This window comes from Stenella coeruleoalba, assembly GCF_951394435.1.
Source record: "Stenella coeruleoalba genome assembly, chromosome: 6".
NCBI classification, from domain to species: domain Eukaryota; kingdom Metazoa; phylum Chordata; class Mammalia; order Artiodactyla; family Delphinidae; genus Stenella; species Stenella coeruleoalba.
In genome coordinates, this window is record NC_137151.1 from 109,002,906 (window position 1) to 109,019,214 (window position 16,309).

The 16,309-nt window shown below is 35.8% G+C and overlaps 1 protein-coding gene across 7 annotated transcripts in view; it reads right to left on the minus strand.

The window, feature by feature from the left end:
- The window catches only part of USP37 (ubiquitin specific peptidase 37), a 90,637-nt gene that overhangs the window by 43,127 nt on the left and 31,201 nt on the right, over nucleotides 1-16,309 (minus strand). For all 7 annotated transcript variants that reach the window (XM_079925221.1, XM_079925220.1, XM_079925219.1 and 4 more), the window contains 4 exons: nucleotides 15,789-15,873; nucleotides 10,039-10,200; nucleotides 5,302-5,433; nucleotides 5,019-5,142 (listed from right to left, as the gene is read on the minus strand). In XM_079925221.1, coding sequence (XP_079781347.1) covers nucleotides 5,019-5,142; nucleotides 5,302-5,433; nucleotides 10,039-10,200; nucleotides 15,789-15,873 — 503 coding nt within the window. The remainder of the gene's footprint in view (nucleotides 1-5,018; nucleotides 5,143-5,301; nucleotides 5,434-10,038; nucleotides 10,201-15,788; nucleotides 15,874-16,309) is intronic.

Here is a 16,309-nt window from a genome sequence, read left to right on the forward strand (position 1 = left end):
AGGCAGAGGGCTATGTACCAGATGAAAGAACAAGATAAAACCCCAGAAAAACAACTAAATGAAGTGGAGATAGGCAACCTTCCAGAAAAAGAATTCAGAATAATGATAGTGAAGATGATCCAGGACCTCAGAAAAAGAATGGAGGCAAAGATTGAGAAGATGCAAGAAATGTTTAACAAAGATCTACAAGAATTAAAGAACAAACAAACAGATGAACAATACAATAAGTGAAATGAAAAATACCCTAGAAGGGATCAATAGCAGAATAACTGAGGCAGAAGAATGGATAAGTGACCTGGAAGACAGAATGGTAGAATTCACTGCTGCGGAACAGAATCAAGAAAACAGAATGATAAGAAATGAAGACAGCCTAAGAGACCTCTGGGACAACATTAAACGCAACAACATTCACATTATAGGGGTCCCAGGAGGAGAAGAGATAGAGAAAGGATGTGAGAAAATATTTGAAGAGATTATAGTCAAAAACTTCCCTAACATGGGAAAGGAAATAGCCACCCAAGTCCAGGAAGTGTAGACAGTCCCATACAGGATAAACCCAAGGAGAAACACACCAAGACACATAGTAATCAAGTTGGCAAAAATTTAAGACAAAAATTACTGAGAGCAGCAAGGGAAAAATGACAAATAACATACAAGGGAACTCCCATAAGGTTAACAGCTGATTTCTCAGCAGAAACTCTACAAGCTAGAAGGGAGTGGCATGATATACTAAAAAGTGATGAAACGAAAGAACCTACAACCAAGATTACTCTACCCAGCAAGGATCTCATTCAGATTTGATGGAGAAATCAAAAGCTTTACAGACAAGCAAATGCTAAGAGAATTCAGCACCACCAAACGAGCTCTACAACAAATGCTAAAGGAACTTCTCTAAGTGGGAAATACAAGAGAGGAAAAGGACCTACAAAAACAAACCCAAAACAATTAAGAAAATGGTAATAGGAACACACATATCGATAATTACCTTAAACGTGAATGGATTAAATGCTCCAAACAAAAGACACAGGCTTACTGAATGGATACAAAAACAAGACGCACATATATGCTGTCTACACGAGACCCACTTCAGACCTAGGGACACATACAGACTGAAAGTGAGGGGATGGAAAAAGATATTCCATGCAAATGGAAATCAAAAGAAAGCTGGAGTAGCAATACTCATATCAGATAAAATAGACTTTAAAATAAATGTTACAAGAGACAAGGAAGGACACTATGTAATGATCAAGGGACCAATCCAAGAAGAAGATATAACAATTAAAAATATATATGCACCCAACATAGGAGCACCTCAATACATAACGCAACTGCTAACAGCTATAAAAGAGGAAATCAACAGTAACACAATAATAGTGGGGGAGTTTTAACACCTCACTTACACCAATGGACAGATCATCCAAACAGAAAATTAATAAGGGCCACAAGCTTTAAATGACACAATAGACCAGATAGATTTAATTCATATTTATAGGACATTCCATCAAAAACAGCAGATTACACTTTCTTCTCAAGTGTGCATGGAACATTCCCCAGGATAGATCACATCTTGGGTCACAAATCAAGCCTCAGTAAATTTAAGAAAACTGAAATCATATCAAGCATCTTTTCTGACCACAACGCTATGAGATTAGAAATCAATTACAGGGAAAAAAACGTAAAAAACACAAACACATGGAGATTAAACAATACATTACTAAATAACCAAGAGATCACTGAAAAAATCAAAGAGGAAATCAAAAAATACCTAGAGACAAATGACAATGAAAACACGACGATCCAAAACCTATGGGATGTGGCAAAAGCAGTTCTAAGAGGGAAGTTTATAGCTATACAAGCCTACCTCAAGAAACAAGAAAAATCTCAAATAAACAATCTAACCTTACACCTAAAGGAACTAGAGAAAGAAGAGCAAACAAAACCCAAAGTTAGCAGAAGGAAAGAAATCATAAAGATCAGAGCAGAAATAAATGAAATAGAAACAAAGAAAACAATAGCAAAGATCAATAAAACTAAAAGCTGGTTCTTTGAGAAGATAAACAAAACTGATAAACCATTAGCCAGACACATCAAGAAAAAGAGGGAAAGGACTCAAATCAATAAAATTAGAAATGAAAAAGGAGAAGTTACAACAGACACCGCAGAAATACAAAGCATCCTAAGAGACTACTACAAGCAACTCTATGCCAATAAAATGGACAACCTGGAAGAAATGGACGAATTCTTAGAAAGGTATAACCTTCCAAGACTGAACCAGGAAGAAATAGAAAATATGAACAGACCAATCACAAGTAATGAAATTGAAACTGTGATTAAAAATCTTCCAACAAATAAAAGTCCAGGACCAGATGGCTTCACAGGTGAATTCTATCAAACATTTAGAGAAGAGCTAACACCCATCCTTCTCAAACTCTTCCAAAAAATTGCAGAGGAAGGAACACTCCCAAACTCATTCTATGAGCCCACCATCACCATGATACCAAAACCAGACAAAGATACTCCAAAAAAGAAAATTGCAGACCAGTATCACTGATGAACATAGATGCAAAAATTCTCAACAAAATACTAGCAAACAGAAGCCAACAGCACATTAAAAGGATTATATACCATGATCAAATGGGATTTATCCCAGGGATGCAAGGATTCTTCAATATACGCAAATCAATCAATGTGATACACCATATTAACAAACTGAAGAAGAAAAACCATATGATCATCTCAATAGATGCAGAAAAGCTTTTGACAAAATTTAACACCCATTTATGATAAAAACTCTCCAGAAAGTGGGCATAGAGGGAAACTACCTCAACATAATAAAGGCCATATATGACAAACCCATACCAAACATCATTCTCAATGGTGAAAAACTGAAAGCGTTTCCTCTAAGATCAGGAACAACACAAGGATGTCCACTCTCACCACTATTATTCAACATAGTTTTGGAAGTCCTAGCCATGGCAATCAGAGAAGAAAAAGAAATAAAAGGAATACAAATTGGAAAAGGAGAAGTAAAACTGTCACTCTTTGCAGATGACATGATACTAGACATAGGGAATCCTAAAGATGCCACCAGAAAACTACTAGAGCTAATCAGTGAATTTGGGAAAGCTGCAGGATACAAAATTAATGCACAGAAATCTCTTTCATTCCTATACACTAATGATGAAAAATCTGAAAGAGAAATTAAGGAAACACTCTCATTTACCATTGCAACAAAAAGAATAAAATACCTAGGAATAAACCTACCTAGGGAGACAAAAGACCTGTATGTAGAAAACTATAAGACACTGATGAAAGAAATTAAAGTTGATACCAACAGATGGAGAGACATACCATGTTCTTAGGTCAGAAGAATCAATATTGTGAAAATGACTATACTACCCAAAGCCATCTACAGATTCAATGCAATCCCTATCAAATTACCAATGGCATTTTTTACGGAGCTAGAACAAAAAATTTAAAATGTGTATGGAGACAGAAAAGACCCCAAATAGCCAAAGCAGTCTTGAGGGAAAAAAACGGAGCTGGAGGAATCAGACTCCCTGACTTCAGACTATACTACAAAGCTACAGTAATCAAGACAATATAGTACTGGCACAAAAATAGAAATATAGATCAGTGGAACAAGATAGAAAGCCCAGAGATAAACCCACACACCTATGGTCAACTAATCTATGACAAAGGAGGCAAGGATATACAATGGAGAAAAGACAGTCTCTTCAATAAATGGTGCTGGGAAAACTGGACAGCTACATGTAAAAGAATGAAATTAGAACACTCCCTAACACCATACACAAAAGTAAACTCAAAATGGATTAGAGACCTAAATGTAAGACCAGACACTATAAAACTCTTAGAGGAAAACATAGGAAGAACATTCTTTGCCATAAATCACAGCAACATCTTTTTTGATCCACCTCCTAGAGTAATGGAAATAAAAACAAAAATAAACAAATGGGACCTAATGAAACGTCAAAGCTTTTGCACAGCAAAGGAAACTGTAAACAAGACGAAAAGACAACCCTCAGAATGGGAGAAAATATTTGCCAACGAATCAACGGACAAAGGATTAATCTCCAAAATATATAAACAGCTCATGCAGCTCAATATTAAAAAAACAAACAACCCAATCCAAAAATGGGCAGAAGACCTAAATAGACATTTCTCCAAAGAAGACATAAAGATGGCCAGGAAGCATATGAAAAGCTGCTCAACATCCCTAATTATTAGAGAAATGCAAATCAAAACTACAATGAGGTACCACCTCACACCAGTTAGAATGGGCAGCATCAGAAAATCTACAAACAACAAATGCTGGAGAGGGTGTGGAGAAAAGGTAACCCTCTTGCACTGTTGGTGGGAATGTAAATTGATACAGCCACTATGGAGAACAGTATGGACGTTCCTCAAAAAACTAAAATTAGAATTACCATATGACCCAGCAATCCCACCACTGGGCATATACCCAGAGAAAACCATAATTGAAAAAGACACAAGCACCCCAATGTTCATCACAGCACTATTTACAATAGCCAGGTAATGGAAGCAACCTAAATGCCCTTCGACAGACAAATGGATAAAGAAGATGTGGTACATATATACAATGGAATATTACTCAGCCATAAAAAGGAATGAAATTGGGTCATTTGTAGAGATGTGGATGGACCTACAGACTGTCACACAGAGTGAAGTCAGAAAGAGAAAAACAAATATCGTATGTTAACGCATATATGTGGAACCTAGAAAAATGGTACAAATGAACCAGTTTACAGGGCAGAAATTGAGACACAGATGTAGAGAACAAACGTATGGACACCAAGGAGGGAAAGTGGCAGGGGGTGGTGGTGTGCTGAAATGGGAGATTGGGATTGATATGTATACACTGATGTATATAAAATGGATGACTAATAAGAACCTGCTGTATAAAAAAATAAATAAAATTCAAAAATAAAAAAAAAAGAAATGGAAAAAATTTAAAAATAAAAACAATTAGTACTCACATTCTGCATATAACCAGAGAATCTCTCTGCTGTAGCTGAAATGGCATTTTTAACCTTCTTGAGTAAATCTTTTTTCGTCTCTGAATTACAGATATCTTTTTTAACAAGCAAGTGTGCAAAGCGCCTGGTAAAAGAGACAAGTTTAGCAGGTTTTACAAAACACTGGATGGTATTATATTTTAAGGACTGCTAACAATGGCACATAAAATTTTAAGTGTCTAATACTCCATTATTCTATAATAAATAAGGTAAAAATGTTACTCAGTAAGTACATAACAGTTACCTGATGAGTGCGTTGAGTGGAATTTTCTTCCATGGGATACCTTGCTTGAGCAAGTCATTTGCAAATGATTGGAGTGAAAACAGAGACTGTAAAATAGCATTCATATAGCAGGTATTTCCCAAATTGGAGAAGCTGAAAATGAAAGAAATAGTACTTTTGAAGACAACAGTAGTTCCTGAAGTATGTTCATCTGAGCAGGGGTTCTCCACTGTAGCATGCATCAGAATCACCTGGAGGGTTTGTTAAAATACATATTGCTGGGCCCCAACTCCAGAGTTTCTGATTCTGTAGGTCTGGACAGGGAAGGTGCAAAAAATGTGCACTTCTAACAGGATCCCAGTTGATACTGATGCAGTATAACATTAATATAACTTAGTTTCATCTCAAGGAAAATTACACATTTTCAAATGAATGCTAAAAAGGACTGGGGACTTACCCAGAATATATATATGCTTAATGGGTACCGCCAAACATTATTCCAAAGTACATATTTAAAAAAAACTTTTGCTTGGAAATATTCTCAAACTTTCAGAAAAGTTGCACAGAATAATATTCTTTACCTAGATTCACCAATTGTTAACCCTTTTGTACTCTGTGCTTTATCATTTAACACCTCTCTCTATATACTTTTCCTGAACCATCTGAGAACAGGCTGCATAGATCATACCCATTTAGTTCTAAATACTTCAGGGTTTATTTCAAAAGAACGAGAATATTCTCTTATATAACCAGAGTACAGTTACAAGCATTATAAAATTTAGTGCTAACATAATACTCTTATCTAATATACCTTCTTTAATCCAATTTTGTCAATTGACCCCATGTTTCTTCACAGCATTTTTTTCTCCCTAAGCACAAGATTCAGTCCAGGATAACATAATGCATTTAGTTTTCATGTCTCTTTAGTTTTCTTCAATCTGGAATAATTCTTACATTTGGACTCAACTCTGTCATGTTGTTATAATTTTACTTATCTATTTGGTGTGTTTTAGAAATATTTCTTTTGGTTTTAAGAAAGGCTTTTTTAAAAGTGGTTATATCTGTATTTGTACTTTTTTATAGTGCTCATAACCCTTGTTTTTTAAGTTTTTTTTTTTACTATCTAGTCTGTCCATTTTAAATAGTACTCTTCCCTGTAACCAGTGCTGCAAACAACCAAGATCCAGACCTATATTCAATATTTAGAAACTTAGTATTTGAATTTCTCTTTCTGAGAGTGATTTTTTTCTGTGCTTCATCTAAGTCTTTTACTCCTATATATTCTTTTTTCATGAAATCTCTTAAGCCTCTTGTCCCTGGCTCTCAGCACCCACAGGCTTAAAGCAGTGGGAAACAGGAACACTGCTAGAATCTGCTTTGCTTCTCTACCTAGAAAGTAGTTTAAAGGTGATGGTATTCTTTGTTTCCTAGAATGCTAAAGGTTATATGTGTTTTTCTTTGAACTCCTCATACTTTTTATGTTTTGTGGGGGATTTGTGAGGAATACTGGAATTACGTAGCCTCCATTATCCTCTAGACTTGGCAGTTTTCTACTCGGTATTTTTGTTTATTTGTTTGTTTTTTAAGGAGTCCTTAGTCCTGGGTATTTAGCTTACTTGAAATACTGCACTCAAATTCCTGCAAGAAGTCTGAAAAAAGGAAAGTTGGGTACAGGTAGTATACAGAAATTAAAGAAACACTGGAGGTAGAGAGGGAGCCTGGAGCACCAAGGGTAACTCAAGGATATCAAAGGACTCAGAAGGATATGAATGACAGAGACCAAAAGTACACTATAAAATACATAGGAGGAGGCACTAAGAAGATGGGCCAAGTAAGATCAAAGTAGATAGAAATAAGATATGGATGAAAAATGTTCACAAAATAGGACAGACTAATATAAAAACGTTGTCTGGTAAGGAAGCAGCAAGATAATAATTTGAGGCAGAACAATTAGAATGAAGAAGAAAGGAAATTAAGAATTAAACTGGATGGTAAACATTTTAGAAGACAAAGCAAAAAAGAAGAGGCTCAGAGAAGAACAGTAAGTACAGAAGAAAGTGAAATGTTTTCACTACAAGTTTTATGTTTTTTTTCTGCTAAAATATGAGGCAAATAAACTACTATGGATAAACCAAACTGGCAGACACCAGTCACTCAAGTAAAAAGGTAATCCGAAAGCTGGGGAAAAACAGTAATCTGAGTGAGATTAAAAACAAAAAAGCTGGTAGGTTTTGGGAAAGCAATGTGGTAAGAGTAATCAAAAATTTCAAAGTGCCTCTCGTAGTCTTAACAATTCTATTTCCAAGAATTTTTCCTATAGAAAAGTTCTAACAAATATTAAAAACACATGTGTATATAAATGTTTGTTTTAGCCTGGATTATAATTGGAAAAAAGGGGAATCTAAATGCACACTAACATGGTTAAAGGTTATGTACTAGCATAAGAGGATGCCCATAATTAATGTGGGGTAGAAAGAAATCAGGGAACAGAGAAGTAATATAGCATAGTGATTAAGAATGCAAGTGAACATGGTGATCATTTTGAAATGTACAGAAATATTGAATCACTATGTTGTGCATCAGTACTAACATAGTGTTGTAGGTCACTTATACTTCAAAAATAAATAAATAAACAAACAAACTCACAGAAAAGATCAGATCAGTGGTTACTGGATGTGGGGAGTAGGGGAAGGGGGACCTGGATGAATGTGGTGAAAAGGTACAAACTTCCAGTTATCAGATAAATAATTACTAGGAATATAATGTACAACATGATTAATATAATTAACATTGCTATATGTTATATAGGAGAGTTGTTAAGAGAGTAAATCCTAAGAGTTCTCAAGGATTCTTGAGAAAGGAAAAAATATTTTTTCTAGGGAACTCTCCTACACTGTTGGTGGGAATGTAAATTGGTGCAGCCACTGTGAAAAACAGTATGGAGGTTCCTCAGAAATGTAAAAATAGAATTACCATATGATCCAGCAATCCCAATCCTGGGCATATATCCAGACAAAACTATAATTCAAAAAGATACATAAACCCCTATGTTCATAGCAGCACTATTCACAACAGGCAAGACATGGAAACAACCTAAAATGTCCATCGACAGATAAATGGATAAAGAAGATGTGGTATATATACACAATGGAATATTACTCGGCCATAAAAAAGAATGAAATAATGCCATATGCAGCAACATGGATGCAACTAGGTATTACCATACTAACTGAAGTAAGTCAGAAAGAGAAAGACAAATACCATATGATATCACTTATATGAGGAATCTAAAATATGACACAAATGAACCTATCTATGAAACAGAAACAGAACCACAGACATAGATAAGACTGCTCGTTGCCAAGAGAAAGGGGGCTGGGGGGAGGGAAAGAGTGGGAGATTGGGGTTAGCAGATGTAAGCTATTATATATAGAATGGATAAACAACAAGGTCCTACTGTATAGCACAGATAACTATATTCAAGAGCCTATGATAGTATGATAGGGCTTCCCTGGTGGCACAGTGATTAAGAATCCACCTGCCAATGCAGGGGACATGGGTTCGAGCCCTGGTCTGGGAAGATCCCACATGCCATGGAGCAACTAAGCCCGTGCGCCACAACTACTGAGCCTGCGCTCTAGAGCCTGCAAGTCACAACTACTGAACCCGTGTGCCACAACTACTGAAGCCCGCACGCCTAGAGCCCATGCTCCACATCAAGAAAAGCCACTGCAATGAGAAGCCTGCGCACCTCAACAAAGAGTAGCCCCCCACTCACCACAACTAGAGAAAGCCCACGTGCTGCAACGAAGACCCAACACAGCCAAAAATAAATAAATTAAATAAATTTAAAAAAATAGCCTATGATAAACCATCATGGAAAAGATATTAAAAAAAACAATGTATATATATATGTATAACTGAATCACTTTGCTGTATAGCAGAAATTAACACAACATTGTAAATCAACTACACTTCAATTAAAAAAATAATTTTTCTTTTGTTTTATATCTATATAAGATGATGGATATTCACTAAACTTATTGTGGTAATCATTTCATGATGTATGTAAGTCAAATCATGATGCTGTACAATTTAAACTTATACAGTGCTGTACATCAATTATATCTCAATAAAATTGTAAGGAAAAAAATACAAGTGCAGTCCAACTGCCTAGATTTACTACTGCTGTACTACAACACCTCAAGTAAGTTAATTAACTTCTCTAAGGCTCAGTTACGTCATCTATAAAAACAGATTTTTTAATATGTCTAGCTCAGAGAGCTACTGCGAAGATTTAAAGAAAAAAATTCATTTAAATGCTTAGCACAGTCTCTGGCACATAACAAACACTTTAGATAAAGCTGCTATTATTATTATAGTTATTATACCATGGTCTCATTTTTGGGTGTTTAATAAGAATATAAGCATGAAGGGGCTGGGAAGGATATAAATAAAATTAATGTTGAAGTATCTCAGGAGATGACGTGTATGGGACTTAAGAATATGCACTTTCCGCTTTATGACAAATATTTTTATATATATATATATATATATGCATATATATTTTTTCAAAGTTTGAAAATCAGAGGCCAGATAATGGACTGAATTTTATGGATGTGATAAATCTTTAATAAGTGAGCAAATATTTGAGAACTAAATTAATATGACTGCTTTAATCATTTTTTTATACCAAGTAAAACATACTTCAGTTGAATCACTTTATAAAAAGAAAGCAAAATAAAAGAATTTACCTACCCCTGCAGTTGCTGCTGTTGGTGAGAGGAAAGGGGCACTCTTGGTTTGTTCCAGCCGGTGTAATCCTGGTTACACCTCAGTTTTTTAACAGAAAGAGGAGCTGGCTGAGGAAGAAATCCCAAACTTCTTTTGGCAGAGGGAGTTTGGCTTGTAATATTAGTCCTATAAAAAAGAAAAAATGAAGAAGCATAACAATTTTGAATGTTACTTTTTTCCCCTAGTAGATTCAGAGAAGTCAAGGTCTAGGGGAAAAAAATCCTAAATTTGAGGAAATATCAGTAATAATGATCACCTGGGAGAAAATTTCACAAATGTAAATCAGCAAATCTGCTGATAGGGAGCTGAAGGCATAATACTGTACCTACATAACCTATAATCAAAATAATGCAAGTTAATGGCTTGAGAAAAGCCATAAATAGTTTTACTTCTTTATTCACTTTTATCCACTTAATGACTATCATACATTAGTTTACCTAGTCTTGAAAACATTTAGGCAGTGAACTTTTTCCACTGTTAGACAGCAAATATTCTTACCCAATCTCCTTGAGAACTTACTCTGATTTATATGCTTAGCAGTGAAAATGGTAGGAGTATTTTCATTTAAAGTTTTCCTAGATAGTGACTGTTTTCCAAAAAGGCTGTACTAATTTATATTTCCATCAGTAGTGAATTTCCCTTTCTTTACATGGTCTCCATTACATTATTATCACTCTAAAGAGTGAAACATGATCTCATTGTTATTTTGTTTTATATTTTCCTGATTACTACCAAAGTTGAACATATCAATCTTTTCTTTATGGTTTCAATTTCTGTGTCTTGTTTAAGACTCACTCTGTAGGGACGTCCCTGGTGGCGCAGTGGATAAGAATCTGCCTTCCAATGCAGGGGACATGAGTTCGAGCCCTGGTCTGTGAAGATCCCACATGCCGCGGAGCAACTAAGCCCGTGCACCACAACTAGTGAGCCTGCGAGCCACAACTACTGAGCCCACTTGCCACAACTACTGAAGCCCGCATGCCTAAAGCCCATGCTCCGCAACAAGAGAAGCCATCGCAATGAGAAGCCTGCACACCGCAACTAAGAGTAGCCCCCACTCGCCGCAACTAGAGAAAGCCAGCACACAGCAACGAAGACCCATTGCAGCCAAAAATAAATGAATAATTTTTTTTAAAAAAAGAATCATTCTGTAATGTGAGGTCAGAGAAATGTCTTCCTATATTTTCTTTTAAAAGTTTAAAATCTTGTTTTCCCTCCTACTCAGTTCTTCAAGCTGTTTGGACATTTACTTTTTGCATCTTGTAAAGCAGGAATTAGGATTTACTTTTTTATAAGGAAAAACCAATTGTCCCCAAACAACTTATTGTCTGCCTAGGCCATCTGTTAGCCAGCATCTGTTTTTTTACTCAAGAAAAAAAAATTGTGAAATAGAATACAGAAAAATATATAAAAATCAAATGTGTAACACTGTGGTACAGGATGTTGATACTGAGGGAAGTTTTGTGTGTGAGGGAGGATGGGGGTATTAGGTACACTTTGCACTTTCTTTTCAATTTTGCTGTGAACCTAAAACTGCTCTAGAAAGAAAAGTTTATTAACTAAAAATCAAATGTGGAGCTTAACAATATTTTTATAAAGCAAACACATATGTAAACAACCATTAATGTCAAAAACCTCCAAGTACCCCTTCCCAGTCACAACCCCGTTCCTCTACCCTAAAAGTTACCATTAGCTTTCTATCAGTTTTATTTCTTACTATGTACTCCTACATATTGTAGTGTGGACAATGAAAGGTATATCTGTTTTCATCCTTTTGCTTTCAACCTTTCTCCATCTTTATACTGTAGTTGTCTTTTAAACAGCACATGGATTATTATTCTTCCTTTAAAATCCAGTCTTTCTCTTTTTAACTGAAATATTTAGTGTATTTATATTTAATGTCATTACTGATTTAGGTTAATAACTCAAAATCTTTGTCTACTAATTCTATCATATGTGTCATTTCTGAGTATTTATTAATTTTTCTCTTCTTATGAGTTATATTTTCCCTGTTTGTAAGCTTAGTAATATTTTCTTGGATGTCAGACATTGTGAATTTTATCTTGTGGGGTGCTGTGTATTTTTTATTTCTATAAACATTCTCAAATTTTGTTCTGGGATGTGCTGAGGTTACCAGGAAACAGTTTGATCTTTTTCGATCTTGCTTTTAAGGTTTGTCATGTGGGAAAAGAGCAGCAATTTGTCTAGGGATAGTTTTTCCTCACTATGAGGCGAGACCTTTCTTAGGCATTCAAATTGCTGCTATTAGGAACAGGAACTATGCCTGGCTTTATGTATACTCCAAGTATTATTCCCTTACATCCTTTTGGGTGGTTCTTTCCCTGGCCTTGACTAGTTTCCTCACCTGCATATGCTGCTCAGCACTCAAAATGAATACTCAAGGGGACCCTCTGCAATTCCTTCTCTGTGCAGCTTTCCCCTCTGGTACTCTGCTCGGTGAATTCTAGCTGCCCTTGGCCTCCCCGGACTCCTAGCTCCAGTTCTTCAACTCAGGAAGAGCACAGGGCTGGCTCTGCATGGTTCCCCCTCCTTGTGTAGCAACCTGGAAACTTTTGACTAGGAAGCAAGCTGAGGCAGTCATAAGCTTAATTTGTTTCCCATCTCTCAGGGATCCCTGTCCTTCACTGACTCATGTCCAATGTCTCAAGATCCATTGTTTCATACAGTTTGCCCAGGTTCTTAGTTGTTTCATGAAGGAGGGTAATCTGGTCCCTGTTATTCCATCTTGGCCAGAAGTGGAAGTCACCTTTAACTTTTTAATATGTCTAATATTAACTTTTTAATATGTCTAACTGTTTAATATGTCAAACAAAAAATGAACTTAAAATGTTTTAATTTCCCTGTACTTTTCTCCACTCCTTTATTTCTTCTTATTGTATAATATTTTATTAATTTTTCGTTTTTAATTCTATCATTATCATTTTATAAAAACTATCAAAATGTATTTAGATGCATAGAATAAGCCCGGAAGGATATTAGTAACAGTAGTTGCCTCTTGAAAGAAAATGAACAAGTAAGAGTTAGGAGAGATTTATTTTTCACTGTATGCACCCTGAAACTTTTGAAGTTTCTACCATATGCTCTTATTACTTATACAAAAGAATAAATTTTAAAGGTATTTAATTTTTAAATATGCTTAACATTTTTTTTGCTCACTGATTTTTCTTACTTCTACTCCTTTTGTTCAGTTTTCTTCTTGCTAAATAAATCCTGTCTTTGTATATCTAAAACCAGCAATTTTTTAGAAGTTGTTTTCATCTTTTTTTTTTTTTTTGCAGTACACGGGCCTCTCACTGTTGTGGCCTTTCCCGTTGCGGAGCACAGGCTCTGGACGCGCAGGCTCAGCGGCCATGGCTTACAGGCCCAGCCGCTCCGCGGCATGTGGGATCCTCCCGGACCGGGGCACGAATCCGTGTCCCCTGCATCGGCAGGTGGACTCTTAACCACTGCGCCACCAGGGAAGCCCTGTTTTCATCTTTTGAACTTAATAAACATGTCGTTCTTTTTTCTTTTTTTTTTGGCTGCACGGTGCAGCATGCGGAACTTCCCCGACCAGTGATCGAAACTGTGCCCCCTGCATTGGAAGCACGGAGTCTTTTTTTTTTTAATTAATTAATTTACTTATTTTATTTTTGGCTGCCTTGAGTCTTCGTTGCTGCGTGCAGGCTTTTTCTAGTTGTGGCGAGCGGGGGCTACTCTTCGTTGTGGTGCACTGGCTTCTCATTGCGGTGGCTTCTCTTGTTGTGGAGCATGGGCTCTAGGCACGTGGGCTTCAGTTGTTGGAAGCAAGGAGTCTTAACCACTGGACCACCAGGGAAGTTCTGTCTGCATTCTTGAATTAAAATTTAGCTGGATATGGAATTCTCTGATATTATTACTCCAGTGTCTTCTGTTCCTATTGTTGCTAATGTCAGTTTTCCTTTTATAGACAATATTTTTCTTTCTCTTAGCTTTTAAAATTTCTTTACCCATCATCTTCTACAATGTGGATTTTTAAAAAATATATTGGCTGTTTGGCATTTGTTGAGGCATTTCAATGTGGACTTCCATCATTTTCACCCATTCTTTCTTTGACAAATTCCTTGCCTTTTTTCTCCACAGTCTTTTTCTTTTTTTTTCCAAAATGCTATTAAGACATGGAGGGTAGACCAAGGAGCCCAACATAATTCTCCTAATTTCATTTACATTTACCATCTCCTCTCTGTGCTACATCCCATGATCATGCATTTTTGATGTGTTTAGTAGCTGTATCAGTCTGGACCTCTAACCTGCATAGGACTTTATATCAGGGGTTCAGAACTCTTGACCCTATGCAGGTAACACTACAGCAGATGCCAATCATTGCAATTCCCATTTTTGGGTTTGCTCTCTGTTTAGGGAGCATCAGGCAAGCAGCATATTTATGGTTCCAAACTCAGGTAGTTACACAGAAGTGTTGCGCCTTGGTTTACTAGCACAGAGAACAGTTCTAGATACCCAGCTTCACGTAGCTTCATATAAGAAACCAAATTCTAGTCTGGGGTCATGTTCAGTTCCCAATCTCATGCTGGTTTTGAAGACCCAGCCCTAAATACCTGACTCCAGTCTGTGTTTTGTAAGTGCTTTATGGCGTCAGCCTTTACTCAGTATTAGTTTGCTCACCAATCTGGAAATTTTCACCTTATCCTTGAGTGCAGCTTTGCATTAAAAGAAATTTTTATTTCCTCAATCATTCCTAGGTGCAATGAATATTCTCATTCTATTATTTTGAGAAGAAATTTGTATTGTATTTAATAAATCACTTGAAAACCAAATTTAGTTCTTTTTTTTTCAACTTAGATTCCTTTAAGATTCTTCTAATAAGCAGAAATGTCAAGCTTCCTCTGCCTTAAATTCAAAAAACTTAGTTACCACTGCAGTCATAAGGTGCTTGACAGATACCACCCAAGGTTAAATATACCTAAATATACAATATCAAATTCTTTATTTCGCCTTAATCATTTAATACAAATAATCCAGATGTCTTTCCACTTTGAATTAAATTCTAGTAAAAAACAAAATATGACTTAATAGGTCATTACACATCGTATCTATTATACACCATTACCCTCACTTTTTACCATTATCATTGCCCCTCTGTGCAGCATTCCATGATCACACCTCCTTGACAAGTGCTTAGCAGCTGCCTTACACATTCATACCCAATAAACCTCGAAAAATTTAATCTATATCTCTAGAATCAGCAATTAAATTTCTGACTAGCCTTTTCCAGTTAAAGATACCCACTAATGTGAAACTTTTGCTTTTTAAAGAAAATGCCTTAACTTTTGGTAGGTAGCTTAACAAATACACAGGCAACAAAGGCAATTTTAAAATGCCCCAAAGGACAGATCATATGTTCATCACTTGGAACAATGGAAAATACACTGGTCTAGTATCTGATCACACTGCCAGTCATAACCTGTGGCCTCAGTACAAATCTTCCTACACATCAGTTTATTCTTGTGTTGAAAAACATAAAAAATAAGAGTTTGAACTAAAACATTTCTAGAGTAGTTTCTAACTAAAATGTCATGAATCTATAATTCTCATCAATTTTGTTATTTTAAATTAGGGTATTCATTTACAGCACAATGCACAGCCCATCCCATCATTTAATATTCTGAAGAAGAAAGCTCTTCAAGTTCTTCACAAGGCATATAACCAATGCATACCTGTCTAGGTTAGTGCTGCCAGGAGAGTAGTCCTTGGATGCAGCTCTGCTACCATAAAAAGATGATGACTGCAAAGGTAAAAGCCCTAAAAAATGAACAGACACAGGAAACGTTTAATTCCTAAATCAACCATTCAAGTTCATTTAATAATAAAATTATGCATTGGGCCTGTTTATATTTAAACTCTTTTTTTCCCCTTCTTTTCATCAAAATAATACATATATACACATGTTAAAAGATCAAACACTGTGGAAAACATTATAACAGGTCATAAAAGAATACTCTCCAGCCCTAAAGCTCCACAAATTTCGCTTCCAGTTTCTAACCATTTTTTGAAACTTAGTTTTCTGATTTCCTCCATAACATTAAATAATGTTTCTATAATTTCTTCATTTATTCATTTTTAAACAATATCAGCTGACTCCCTTTTTGAAAAATTAGAAATAATTTCTTATTTACATCACCCCTACTCTTGTTCTCCTCTCTCCAACCAATTACCAGTTGTGTTATTTATTTATTTT